Source organism: Capricornis sumatraensis, chromosome 16 (assembly GCF_032405125.1).
Source record: "Capricornis sumatraensis isolate serow.1 chromosome 16, serow.2, whole genome shotgun sequence".
Lineage (NCBI taxonomy): Eukaryota > Metazoa > Chordata > Mammalia > Artiodactyla > Bovidae > Capricornis > Capricornis sumatraensis.
This window is the reverse complement of record NC_091084.1, coordinates 53,972,941-53,987,971: the sequence shown is the minus strand read 5'-3', so window position 1 is coordinate 53,987,971 and position 15,031 is coordinate 53,972,941. Positions and strand designations below refer to the sequence as shown.

At 36.2% G+C, this 15,031-nt stretch overlaps 1 protein-coding gene across 1 annotated transcript in view; it reads right to left on the bottom strand.

Annotated features, from left to right (window-relative positions):
- PAAF1 (proteasomal ATPase associated factor 1) overlaps positions 1-15,031 on the bottom strand; it is a 40,693-nt gene that overhangs the window by 20,098 nt on the left and 5,564 nt on the right. The window contains exons 4-6 of the mRNA XM_068988497.1: positions 11,628-11,717; positions 3,890-3,988; positions 3,122-3,272 (exon numbers count right to left, since the gene is read on the bottom strand). Of these exons, the coding sequence (XP_068844598.1) occupies positions 3,122-3,272; positions 3,890-3,988; positions 11,628-11,717 (340 nt within the window). The remainder of the gene's footprint in view (positions 1-3,121; positions 3,273-3,889; positions 3,989-11,627; positions 11,718-15,031) is intronic.

Sequence of the window (15,031 nt, the reverse complement as noted above, 5' to 3'; positions counted from 1 at the left end):
CAGGGCAAATTTCATATTTCTATACAGGTTTCTAACAAGTTTAATCAATTGAGTTCTCAGAAAATGATGAGTCTTCAAGCATCTTCTATTACTTGGAGGCAGCATATCCTATTTCAAAGAAAGTATATTAGAGTTTGAAAAGAATGGCCCAAGTGCTGAAAATGTAACTTGATTTCTGAAATGTAAGTATCTTTCCTACATTTGTAAGCAAAAAACCTCAAACAATCAACTGAAATGGTGCTTCATTTGTTCTCAATATTTTCAAAGATTATGAAAGATCTGGTGCTTACTACAAAAAATTAAAACTATGAATATATATATATCCAAATTCAGCAACCTTAATTAAATGGCCTGGGCAAGTAAAAAACTTCAAACTGATTAAAGCACACTTTAGAGCTACTTAGGAAATTCATACATTACAAACAGAACACTACTTTTAGTTTATTTTTTCATTAGAAAAATTTAGAAACACACAAAAATCTTACCTCTGCTTGTTAATTAAATAATGAATACACTAATCCTTTAATTACATATAAAATATGTATCTAAAAGTATTAGAAAAGACCAATTACATAACAACTAAGATAAAAAATATCTATTTTTCTGTTAGAAATAACAATTTCTGCTTTTCACAGTTGACAAGCATGTTACAACATCACAAGGTTCAACTTGCCTGGCAGAGTTTAAAGTGCAGTGTTACAATTTTAATGAACAACAATAATAATATTCACTGTGCATTTATTTTATACCAGGGATTATGCTAAATCGCTTATATGCACCATCTCTTTTAATACTACTATCCCCATTTTACACATGAGGAAATAAAGACTCAGAAAAGTTAAGCAACTTTAAAAGGCTTCACAGGCTACGATGTGGAAGAATTAAGATTTAAACCAAGATTTGTATGTCTCCAAATCCTAAGCTTAACCACTCTACTATACTGCCTCCCTTACTATCATGTTTCCATATACTAGAAGTAATACAGAGTCAGACATAACTGAAGTGACTTAGCAGCAGCAGAAGTAATAAACAAGCCAGGGACTTAAGCTAACAAAGATTATCCTTTATAGCAGATCTTTATACAAAGCTGCTCTATTAGTGTCCTAGTGATTCTTTGCAGTAAGCATCAGGCAATGTTCAGTCAAGTCTTCCTTTTATATCTTGCTTGCCAAACTTACCTAGGCAATAAAAGACCATGTTCACTTTTGATACTATCTTCTGCTTTTCTTATTTAGTCACCAGTTGTGAAACTACCAAAGATCACAAATGCAGGTAATAATTCTGTTTTTTACATGGTAATCTCAGAACTAGAAAGACTGTAGAAAAGGAGTCACACAGCAATTTGGAAGTCAACTGGGTAAAGACAATGACCCACACATGCTGCTAAATTACTGGAGATTAATCTTGATTTTGGCTCCATACTTTTTAAGAACTGGTGGTGGTGGTTTGTTTAGTTGCTAAGTTGTGTCTGACTCTTTGCTACTCCCTGGACTATAGACTGCCAAGGTCCTCCGTCCATGGGATTCTCCAGGCAAGAATACTGGGGTGGGTTGCTATTTCCTTCTCCAGGGGATCTTTCCAACTCAGGGATCGAACCCGGGTCTCCTGCATTGCAGGCAGATTCTTTACCAACTGAGCTATGAGGGAAGCACTTTTTAAGAATGGGCAAGCCCAAACCAGTCAGCTAAACAGAACTAACTGGAGAGGAGTATTCAAGACCTGACAGACATTAGCCTGGATCTGACTAACTTATGCAATTTCCCCTAAAAGTTTATTTCTGTTCAATCTAAAAAAAAAAAAAACACAAAAAACCAAAAAAAAAAACCTCTCAAGGAAAAAGAGTCAGGGTTGTTATACTCTAGAGAAGCCTCCACCCCAAAACTTTTCTCTTAAAAGAATGGAACAATTATATGAATAAAAGCTTAATTTATCAGTGAACACTCTATATAGTTCACTTTGAGCGACATGCATGGATTCTTAAGGAGAACTGGGAGGCTTAGGATTCATGTGGAGGGCACAGTCCATAACTGCAGTAATCCAAAGGTATTCTGAAGTTGAGCGTGCACTGATGCTGGACATACATCTTGTTAAGTTCAACACGCAGGGCCATGCCTTGTTTCACTGGAAAGCTGCCCCGTGCCTCACATCATCACGGTGGCCAGATCTGAGGTGAATCCCTTAGTGTTCCTCTAGACTCCCCAACTATGCAGGCCACTTTGATGCTTCAGACCTGTCAGTTCTTTGGCGTGAATGTGAGGAAAGCTCTAAATATCCCTCCTATTCCCTCTCTACACCCATGTAATTGAGGCTAAGAAGAAAATTCATTTATTTGCCAAGGTTAACATATGTGTTTGCTAGATGATCTATATGTAATCTGACAAACCATTATAAAGAAAAATATTAAAACTTAAAAAAATCAACACACAAGTTATTTATAATATAGTCAGATACACAAGGCAAAAACGCTAGATTAAATACCATAAGTATAGGGTGATATGTAACAAATTCTCAAATGGGTGGTGAAGACGATGTGTATTATGGTCCCAAAGGAGGGATCAAGGTAAGAAATTACTTGAGGATGTTTTTACAGTTTCAAAAATATCCAAACCCATAAAAATTAGAATGACATATTTATCACTTTTTTTTAAAACATTCCTAATTAAGGATAAAATGTCTAAATTTCTTTTTTCCCAACAAACCAACCAATCATTTAAAGAGGGAAGATGTTCTCACTGTATCTCTACAATCTGATATCAGCAGGTTAGGACCAAGGTCTGACTCGTGTCTGGTGAGGCAGCCATTTGCAACCCAGCTTTAATCTCAACTCAGTGGGCAGACCTCTTTCTTTTTTCCCAGCACACAGAAGATGATCTCCTGTAGTGGCTCTTTTTATCTTATCAATTGTGGAAAATAACTATCTATGTAGGACAGTTAGTTCTAGATAGCAATAACAAAACTGGGTAAGAAAGGAATTTTTAATCCCTGGGGAAATACCACTTCACTTAAATAGCCAGTTATATAAATTATTTCTGTTTTTGTGGATTACTAGATTCTATCTTTTTGGTGCTTCATTTCTGGGGATCTAATTACAGAAGCCTTTAGGAAAAATCACTCTTCATACCTCCTTTGTGACCTTTGAAGGTCACCACACAGCTAGCATCTTCAGCTGACCATATCTTCAGCTGGGCATCCATTCCCCCACTCAGAACCACAAGGCCTGATGGGAAAAACCTGCAACAATTCACATCAAACACATGTCCTTCCAATACTCTCTGGAAAAACAAAAGAGAATTCCATGCTAGTTCTCTTGTCCATCCCTTGATGTCCTCTTACCTCCCATATCCCTGGTCCCTTAAATGATACATCTACATCCTGGATTTTAAGACAAAAGAGATCCAAAGAATCTGTTTAGTTCATCTGTCTACCAGGTAATGTTCTAGGAGCTGTTGGCTCCCTTTCCTGGACTTTGGCTACAGATGTTGTGAATTTGATCTCCAGAGCTCTCGCAACTATCCATAAATCTATTTCTACACATAAGGAGCTAAGGAGGTTTGAGGGCTCTTTTACTTACAATCCTCTGTACAGGTTGAGAGGCTCAGCCATACAGTCAGTTTAACAGCCTATGTACTCTGTCTTAGAAATGTATCACTGAAGGCAGTTCATATCAAGGTACCATCCAGACATTCACTAGCTGGGCTCTCCCACCGTTTCAGCCCCAATTTGTTCTGGCAAATCATCAAACTTGAGCCTGGTTCTCATATTAACAAGTGGAAGAATAAAGACCAATCAAAGTGTAGTGTTCCTACATTTTCAGAATGGGCCACTCTTCTTTCCATGGCCCAGTCTAAGGTTTCTCAGACCACCCTAAAAGTGTATCCAAAGCCTTTACTCTGAGCTCTCCATTGGAAGCCTGCCAGATCTTCATGCTTCCATCAGTGCTAGAAGACACACCAAGGCCTCCTCCGCTGGAAATGTCCAGGCATGTTATCTGTTCAAAAGACAAAACCAGTGTTGTAACCAGTGTTACAAATAATGAAATGCTCTTCTTTCCTTGAAATGTTATAAACCTCTCTCAGTTAACACTCCTCTAAGACTTCTTCAAGCCTGTGCTTCCCAATCCAAAGAACATGTATTTCATATGAAGGCTGAGTTATCATCGCTGATCTGCCAAAAAGGCTAGAGCCAAAACATTTTATTTCTCAAAACAAAAAGATATTCTTGTAGTCATATATAACCTCCTGCAGCTTATATAACTGTAAAGTCCCTTATTCCCGTATCATTTCCATAGTTTCCACCTTTTGCTATGTTACTTTAAAATTAAGATACCTCTCCTGATTCTTAGGAACCCACTTACACAAAAGACAGACTTCCAAGATGCACCAGAAGGATTCAAGGAAAAGCAAAGATGCTTCCATTCACTACTTCACACTGCCTCTGTAAAACCTTAATTGTGTTTGTGTATTTCAGAACAAGTAACAGAAAATTCAAATTGCCAACACCGAATGGATCATCGAAAAAGCAAGAGTTCCAGAGAAACATTTATTTCTGCTTTATTGACTATGCAAAGCCTTTGACTGTGTGGATCACAGGAAACTGAGGAAAATTCTGAAACAGATGGGAATACCAGACCACCTGACCTGCCTCTTGAGAAATCTGTATGCAGGTCAGGAAGCAACAGTTAGAACTGGACATGGAACAACAGACTGGTTCCAAATAGGAAAAGGAGTACGTCAAGGCTGTATATTGTCACCCTGCTTATTTAACTTCTATGCAGAGTACATCATGAGAAACGCTGGGCTGGAAGAAGCACAAGCTGGAATCAAGACTGCTGGGAGAAATATCAATAACCTCAGATATGCAGATGACATCACCCTTATGGCAAAAAGTGAAGAACTAAAGAGCCTCTTGATGAAAGCAAAAGAGGAGAGTGAAAAAGTAGGCTTAAAGCTCAACATTCAGGAAACGAATATCATGGCATCCGGTCCCATCACTTCATGGCAGATAGATGGGGAAAACAGTGGAAATAGTGGCTGGCTTTATTTTTCTGGGCTCCAAAATCACTGCAGATGGTGACTGCAGCCACGAAATTAAAAGACACTTACTCCTTGGAAGGAAAGTTATGACCAACCTAGACAGCGTATTTAAAAGCAGAGACATTACTTTGCCAGCAAAGGTCCGTCTAGTCAAGGCTATGGTTTTTCCAGTGGTCATGTATGGATGTGAGAGTTGGACGGTGAAGAAAGCTAAGCACCGAAGAATTGATGCTTTTGAACTGTGGTGTTAGAGAAGACTCTTGAGAGTCCCTTGGACTGCAAGGAGATCCAACCAGTTCATCCTAAAGAAGATTGGTCCTGGGTGTTCACTGGAAGGACTGATGTTGAAGATGAAACTCCAATACTTCGGCCACCTGATGCAGACAGGTGACTCATTTGAAAAGACCCTGATGCTGGGAAAGATTGAGGGCAGGAGACGAAGGGAACGACAGAGGATGAGATGGTTGGACGGCATCACTGACACAATGGACATGGGTTTGGGTGGACTCCAGAAGTTAGTGATGGACAGGGAGGCCTGGTGTGCTGAAGTTCATGGGGTCGCAAGGAGTCAGACACGACTGAGAGACTGAACTGAACAGAAAATTCTAAGATTCCCTTATGCAATTTCAGTATTAGGAATCATTTCCTGAATAAGCCATGATTAGAATGCCAAGTCTTTTTCATATACATGCATATGTATTATCCCCTTTATATTAAAAAAAACCCAGCTGCAAATATTCCAGAAATTTAAGACTGAGATATATAATTCCAGCCATATTCCCAGCAACTACGATTCTCACATGACCTAAATTATTTTTTAAAAAGTAGGAATTTTGGCTTTAGTTATTCAACTTTCCAGTTTACATTTCTATGCCAATTAAGCCATAATGAATAGGTGTGGCAAAACTAAAGGGATTATATAGGTCAGCTCTAACACTAAGATTTTCTCTTCTTTATTTTGATTCCTCAATAAAAGGACTGTTAACTTAACTGTAGTTCCAATTTAAGGATTATGACAACAATTAACATTTATATCACGATTCATCACTTATAAAACATTTTCAAATACACTGAATCATTTGATCTTCATAATAATCCCATTCTGCCCCTAGCTTCTCATTGGTGGATTCTGCTTTCACACTCATGTCTAGGAGACATTTCTCAGACCTTTCTTCTCCCACCGCTACCACCCTAATCCTTGGCCTGACAATGACTAGCAGTACTGTCAATTTCAACTCTGTTCTGGCTTCCCAACTACATGATGAGCTTTACAAGTGTCAGAACCATGTCCAGCACCACTTTCTTACACAAATCATAGGCTATGTACATAGTAACTATTCAACAAATACCTAATCCCAGTTTGGGAATAAGGATGAAGCACCTCATCAACAGATAAGAAAGTAAAGCCATCTGACCTATATCAAGGAGACCAACTACTGTCCCCATTCACAGGGTCTCAGAAACAAAACACATTTAACACTTTCCTACTCACCCTGAAATCAATTTAATCCCTAAAGTAACACAGCAAAACATCTTTCCTGACTCATGTGGCACCTATCTTTGGCTTTATAAAAGACACCTGAAATTTAACCTGTCCAAACAGAACCCTTATTTTCCCCTGAAAGTGAAAGTCACTCAGTTGTGTCTGACTCTTTGCGACCCCATGGACTATACAGTCCATGGAATTCTCCAAGCCAGAATACTGGAGTGGGTAGCCTTTCCCTTCTCCAGGGGATCTTCCCAACCCTGGGATCGAACCCAGGTTTCCCGCATTGTGGCCAGATTCTTTACCAGCTGAGCTACAAGGGAAGCCCTCTGCTTCCTACCAATACAACTACTTGTCCCCCACTTAGTAAATGACCCCAGAATTTACACAATTCTCAGGCCAAATCTTTAGGATTATCCCAACTCCTCATTTTCTCTCTCTCATATCCAAGTCATTGACAAATCCTATCTGGTCCCACACCCTAGAATATAGGCTCTACACCACCATTCTATTCATTGCTATAGCTCCAGTGCCCAGAAGAGTATCTGGAATACAGTAGGTGATAAGTAAATGGGTGAACCACCTAATAATGAGTTCAAATAAGAGAAAGAGAATAAGAAATAAAATAAAAGAACAATTAATGTGTGTGTGATTTTAAATGACTTATTCCACAAAAGGTAAGCAGTTCTCCGAACACCTGAAGGAGTTCACCACTTCTTCCCCTCGAGGTCTTCAGTTCTATATTTATATATTACAGTGGGTGTCAACAAGGAGCAATTTGTTTCTAGGGGGACATGCTGCTACTGCTAAGTCACTTCAGTCGTGTCCGACTCTGTGTGACCCCATAGACAGCAGCCCACCAGGCTCCCCCGTCCCTGGGATTCTCCAGGCAAGAACACTGGAGTGGGTTGCCATTTCCTTCTCCAGTGCATGAAAGTGAAAGGTGAAAGGGAAGTCGCTCAGTCGTATCCAACTCTTAGCGACCCCATGGACTGCAGCCTACCAGGCTCCTCCATCCATAGGATTTTCCAGGCAAGAGTACTGGAGTGGGGTGCCATTGCCTTCTCCAGGGGGACATGTGGTGATGCATAAACATTTTTAGTTGTCACAACCGGGGGCGCTATCTAATTGACCACTTGTAGGTAGAGGCCAGGGATGCTGCTAAACATCCTACAGGGCACAGAATAGCCTCCTATGAAAAAGAATTATCTAGCTTAAAATGTCAATACTGCCAAGGTTGAGAAACTCTGACATACTGTTTGGTACCCTCTCAGTTAATAAACTCTCCCTGGAGGGGATGGGGATATTGTGTTATCATCTCAGTTATAGATCTTTGAGGCCCTAGTTCCTCGACCTAAAAGGTAATTAAGTCTGAACCATCCATTTCTCCCAAAGTGATAGTACACTAAAAAGTAGATCATAGATCATACCAGCTGTCTCCTTCCTCCAAATTTTTATTAAAGGAGGAAAGAGAATTAACATTTACTGAACAGCTATTTATGCCAAATATGTAACAGATACTATTTTCATATAATCCACTCAAAAATCTTTTAAGCATTAGTAAGAAATCAGATGAGAAACCTGAGGTTTAAGAGGTAGTTAAGTAACTTCCCTAAAGTGACAAAGCAGAGCCAGGATACAAACCTAAGTCAGAGTCTAAAGTTAAACATCTATTCCTTAGTTACAGGAAAAGAACAGACAGATCAATGGAGCAATTATAAATACTAGATATAGATGACAATTCATGTCCCTGAGATAAAGGATGGATTATTTTGTAGTACTGGAACATGCTAATCATTTCAAAAAGAATTGTTACAAACACTGTAAATCAGATATACTTCAATAAAATAATTTTAAAAAATTAAATTAGACCCCTACTTCAAATCAAGTAACAGAAATAAAGTTTGAAATGTAAAAAATACAACATAAAAATTCAAAAATTATCATATTTATAATTGTATTTAACAAACACTATTGTGTTTGCCAGGTTCCAGGCCCAATTATAATTGCTTCAATCCTCACAACAACCCTAAGAGATAAATACTTTTACTCCCACTTTAGCACAGGAAGGTTAAACAACTGGCCTGAGGTCACACAGTTAAAGTGGCAGAACCGAAATTCAAATCCAGGGGATCAAATCCAATGAGCCTGACTCTAGAGTCCCTGCTCTTACCCATTACACTGTGTAATTTAAAGTATGTGTGTGTGTATATATATATATATATTTATATATATATAAAATCACAGACTACCCTAAGCAGGATCCCAAAGGCAGTCATCATAAATTGATAGGTTTTATTATCTAGAAAATTAAATATTTTATATGTCAAGATACTATAAACAAATAACAATAAATGATAAACTAGAAAAAAGCTATCTGCAAAATACATGGCAAAAGATCAATACTCTAAATATAAGAAGAGTTCTTATCAATAAAGAAAAAATTTCACACTTAGAAAAATGGGCAAATGACATGAAGAATGGTCAATAAATATATGAAAAAGTGGTCAATTCATAATTAATCAAAGGAAATGTAAATTAAAATAGCAATGAAACATCATCCCTCAATGGTAAAACTTTAAAAAATTTGAATAGCCAGCATTAGCAGAGAATGTCAAGTCAGACTGGCACAAAAGCGATAAAAGTAAAAAAAAGTCTTTTTAGGCAATTGATAGGGCCCAGTTGTAGGTCAATCAGTCAGAAAATTCAGTACAAGTAGAAAATAATAAAAAAGGATATAAAAATACCCCTATATTTTATTTTAACTCAAATAGTAATCTTTTCATGAGTCCACTAATTACTATAAAGACTTGACTTTCTTGTAAAAAACTATAACCAAATGGTACACAACTTCTAGTTTCTTGAAAGCAAAGCAAATCTTTAGTCACACTTACAAAGCAATCTAAGAGCAAAAATTTATCCAGGGTTTTTTAAAGAAATCTCTCCCCTAATACTGTACTACATTTATTTTGTCCAAACTACCAAAATAGCAGGTTTAAAAAACTCTTCTTGGGACTTCCTGGCAGTCTAGTGATTAGGACTCTACTCCAGGGGGCACAGGTTCAGTCCCCAGTTGAAGAACTAAGATTTTGCACGCTGTGTGATATAGCCAAAAAAAAATCCTCTTCTGTATCAAGTCTCTATAAAGCAATCAAACTGAGTTTCCAAAGACATAGTCACTCTGCCTTTCACACTTATATTTCACTGGCTTAACATATTTAATTAACATAATTTCAAAAACAGTACAACAGACACTGTAACTGACCCTTGGTAAGCATACAACTTAACTGGTAGTGTCAGCATGCAAACCTCAAAGACCTTACAAGCTGCAAATGTGCTGTGAGCATGAATCAGAATGGTTTACAAAGGAAATGCACAGCGACAGTTGACTCAATAAATCAGTTAAGTGGAAGCCAGGTAGAGCGTACCAAAAGCCTTATGATGTACATTCCCTGTGACTCAACAACTCTACTTTTATAAATGTACTCTAGTTTTTTCTTACCTTTGTGAGTAAAGGGTTAGCTATAAGTATATCATCAAAACTATGAAGACAGAAAATTAGAAATAAATGAATGCCCAGTAATATAAGATGAGAAAAATAAATTATAGTAAAGCCATACAGTGGAATACTATGTGACTCTTAAAATAATACACATAAAATAAACAAAGAATGATGTAAATAATAAGAAATAAAAAATAACTTATAAAATAGCATGTACTATATGGTAAAATATTTAAAGAAAAAAGATTGGATCAAGGAAAATAATGATATGGAAAGTATCGTGCTGGCACATATCAAGCAATCAATAAATGTTAGCTATTACAAATATGATTATTATTAATTTTACTTTTAAAAACTGAGCTATAGTTAATAGACAATATTAGAAAGTTACAGGTATACAAAATAGTGATTCACAATATTTTAAAGGTTATATTACACTTACAGTTATAAAATACTGACTATAGTCCCTGTGCTGTACAATATATTCTTGTAGCTTATGTATTTTATACATAATAGTTTGAACCTCTTAATTCCCTACCCCTATCTTGGCCCTCCTCACTTCCCTCCCCCTATTTATATCCATTAGTTTCTAAATCTGCGAGTTTGTTTCCTTTTTGTTATATTCACTAGTTTGTTTTATTTTTCAGATTCCACATCATATAGTATTTGTCTTTTTCTGTTTAACATATTTCACTTAGCATATCCTCCAAGTCCATCCATGTTGTTGTAAGTGGCAAAATCACTGATTATTATTAGTAAGTGCCATATAACAAAAGCTCACGTTATCTTTATATTACAGAAATGAATGATTTTCACTTTCTTTTGTATTTCCTAAATTTTGATCACTAAATATATAATTGTTTCACAATAGGGTAAAAACAGCTATTTTTGAAAATGTATCACACAATAAGAAACAGTAGGCTTTAATATAATCCTTCATTTCTGCTTCCAAAAAGCCTATGGTACTAGAAAGGGCTTTATCACAAAAATCTCTGAAAATTATCCCTCAATATGCTGTTCTTGGAATTTTGAGAAAATGCCTCTTTCTATAGGCAAAGGGAGAGAAATATGAGCAGTAGCAAATTACTCAAACATCAAGTACTATCATCATTATCCAAAAGTAGGTAAGTAGCACTAAAGCATACATAAGAAAATTTCAAAAAAAAAATTTTTTTTCACACAATTCCTCTCTTTAAGATTACCAGTAATTTGAATGTATCGCTGTGAACTATAGTTTTGCCCAGGTATGCGCCCAGGAGTGGGACTGGTGGATTATATGGTAACTCTACATTTCGTTTTCTAAGGAACCTCCACACTGTTTTCCACAGTGGCTATACTAACTTACATTCCCACCAACAGTGTAGGAGGATTCCCTTTAATAATAATAATAATAATAATAAAAATTATCAGTGAGTGGATTTGTACATTTATTCTAAGGACCCAACTACCAGTTTTGCCAAACATATCGCACTTTATCGGCTGTGTTATAAAACAAAGTAAATGAAAACCACATTAATTATTAATATGTTTACAGCACTAGACAAGCAGATAAAACGAAAAACTAACATGTTATTATGTTTTCTCCTCATTTTATCAAAATACTTACACTCTTCGTATGAATTCTGGAAAAAGTAGTATATGGTGCCAGAAACTTTGAAGATACATTTTCCTTTGGACATGAAACATGAATGCTTTTCTAAACAGAGAAGGAAAGATGAAATCCATCAGTAAAGTTACATCAATAGAACTAAATAAAGCTTCTTTAAGAAAACATTAGGATGAAAGAAACTCTTACCTTTTAAGTGTACCCTCCTTCTCTAATCCTCTTTCCCCAACCCATAAAACTATCACTCCCCTATAGATAAGCAGTCCTTTTACTGCAGAGGGTTGCAATGTAATTTGATATTGCTGAGCCATTATGTATTTATGTTGGTTTCAACCGAAGACAAACCAACAATAAGATACAAATGACAAACATGAGAACATTAATTTCCATAAAGAAAATCCAATACCAGTACTCTCAATCAGCAGTGTGGCAAAAAACAGGACCAACAGCATCAGCCCGCAGGCCTAGGGCACAAAAGACTTATCTAAAAGTAAACCTGCTGCCTACAAGAATTTTCAGAAAGAATGTTAGACTACTGGCATGTATAGTTACCAGAGCAAGAAAGTAGGTAAATTCTGGTATGCTCATACAATGTGTAGGCCCTGGTCAGGCTTACAATCCCACCCAGGCTGAAACTGACTATATATGTTCATAGACTGGTCATTACCAAATAGCTGTCTTATGGTATCCCATGTGTTCTGCCTAATCATTACCACATATATTTCAGCTACTGTAGCAAGAAACCACTAGTGACATAGTATTAAATTATACCTAGGACCAGACATTAGATTCAAGTGACATGACTTGCTAAAGGCAGACTGTAACCATTTAAGCATGTTGGTGTGTTTCAAGGCCAAGATATAACAGGTTTGGTAAACACCTCCTCAAGGATTCTTGCAATACAACAATCCCCTACTCTAATCAGCAGAACACTAACACTGTCCCCTAAGTGTGTATCTCCTACATAGAGCTGAGGAGCTGCTCTCACCAAAGGGACCCTATTCTGTTATCCCTTATGCAATAGTACTTAAAAGTTTCTGAAAATTCTTCTGGACAATGAAAATGTCTTCAACAATCAAGACTTTCTAAACTTCTTTATGTACAACAAGCACAGTCTTCACAGTTCATGAGAAAGAATAGTTTCAAAGTTATAATATTCTCATCACTGAAAATCAATATTCTCTTATTACAGATCTTCTATTCCTTTAAAAAGACAATTAGGTTATCTATATGGACCGTCCTTTCTTAGCCAGCATATCTATGCCTGGCTGCCTGCAGGCCTTTTATTAAATGAGTTTTTGCTCTAACCGCATGACAAAGCCCATACAGCTGCAAGAGAGCTGACCTGGATTTGGAATTGTCTCCTGTACCCGAAACTAAAGTGTCAGCTAAACTTTCCTGGCTAAATATTCATACCAAGAAACGACATGAGGAGCTCTAAAAGCTTAGTGTTCCGGCCTCTGGAAGAACTGGGTTTTCTCTCAGAAGACTTTATTTCTTTGGAGTTAATTATATAAAAGATTTCAAGAAATGAGTGGCTTTCTCCTGCTCATCAATCCTGCAAATCACACTTTAATCCATAAACAGACAATGAAGGAAGATAAATGTTGAATTATCTTCCAGCAGTAGAAAATGTTCATGTTGTTAATGAGAAGATTTAAAAGAAAAGCTGTGGGAAGTATCAAAACAGACAAAATTCAGTGTGAAGGGGAAGAGTGAATACTCCACACTAAGATAAAATTAAAAGTCAAAACTTTTATCTTTTGAGGGGTTAGGTTTTTAAGCATAATGACAGATCTGTTTTAACAGGACAATGCAGCAACATCAAATAACAAAGTAACTCATGGTAGTTAGGAAACATGAATGTTCAACCATAAGCACTTACTGTCTGACCCAGCAGGTATTCAGCAATAATTAGCAATGATGTTGGAAGGGCCTGAGTACAAAGGAAGTCAGCACCCAGGCTGTGAATGGATACTGACAAACCACCTGGGGAAAATGTAGGCTTGCCAGGTGGTGTTATACTTGAAGTTAATAGAAATGGGTTTCAATTCTGACACAGTCTAGCCAGCTTTGATTATCAAGGGTTAATTAACCTGAGTCTGTTTGCTTATCTGTAAAATGGAAATTTAAAATGCTAATCCCACAGGATTGTTACAATAAACAATAACTCACTTTTGAAATACCTTAGTTTCTTTTATATGCATTCTCAATCCCCACTAATCAGCCTATGAAGTAGAATACAGTCTCTGTTTTATAGATGAGGAAACTGAGGCTCAGGTAACCAAGTTATTTGTCTAAAATTATATAGTTAGTAAATGTCACAGTAACTAAGACTTGGACTCAGATCTTCTGGCACTTTCTACAATACTGTTTATGAAAAACAAATATAAAAATATATAAAAACACGTAGCTTATTTCGCACAGACGGTAGTAAATGAACATTTGCTAAAAACCTTATGTAAAAAACAAAGTACTCTATTCTTGTCAGTACACCTGAAACATCTTATAACTAAGAAAGCTTAATTACACCAAAGAAAGAAAAAAAAAAAAGGCTGTTTCACCCTTTGGGAATCATCTCATTAGAGCACAATGACTGCAGCCATCAGAATGAAGAAGGAAAGTCAGATCATGAGTTCTGCAACACTTAGATGGCCATCTACTCACCTCAAAGACTGATGAGAAATACAATATATTAAGTACCATAATACAGGCCTTCACCAAGGTGTGGCCAAACACATAATGCTATATTGTACAATATGGGGTACTAGCTACATAAACCTACTGAGCACTTGAAATGTGGCTAATACAAATGAGTGACTGAATTTTTAATCTTAAAGTTTAATTTAAAAACTGATACTTGATCCAATTCTGGAAAACTTTTTAAATATGTTTGGAACTAGTTAGGTACATGAATCATCTGTTTTCAACTGTAAATTTTTGTAAACCTAAATACATATCAAGTATTTCCAATTAAAAAATTAGAGTTTGAATTGAGATGTTCTCTAAGTTAAAATATACAAAGGAGCTCAAACACTCAATAAGAAAAAAAAAGTAAGAAGAAAGAAGTGTAAACTATTTCTAATAATTTTTTATATTAATTACAGGTAGAAATAACATTTTAGATATATTGGGTTAAATGAAATATATTATTAAAACTAATTTCACCTTTTTTTTTTACCTTTTATATGTGGCTACTAGAAAATTTAAAATTACGCATGTGGATACATACTGCTATATATAAAATAGATAAACAAAAGGACCTATTATATAATACAGGGAACTATACTCAATATCTTATAACAACCTATAACGGAAAAGAATCTGAAAAAGAATACATATATAATATCCATATACATAACTGAGTCACTTTGCTATACACCTTAAACACTGTAAATCAATGA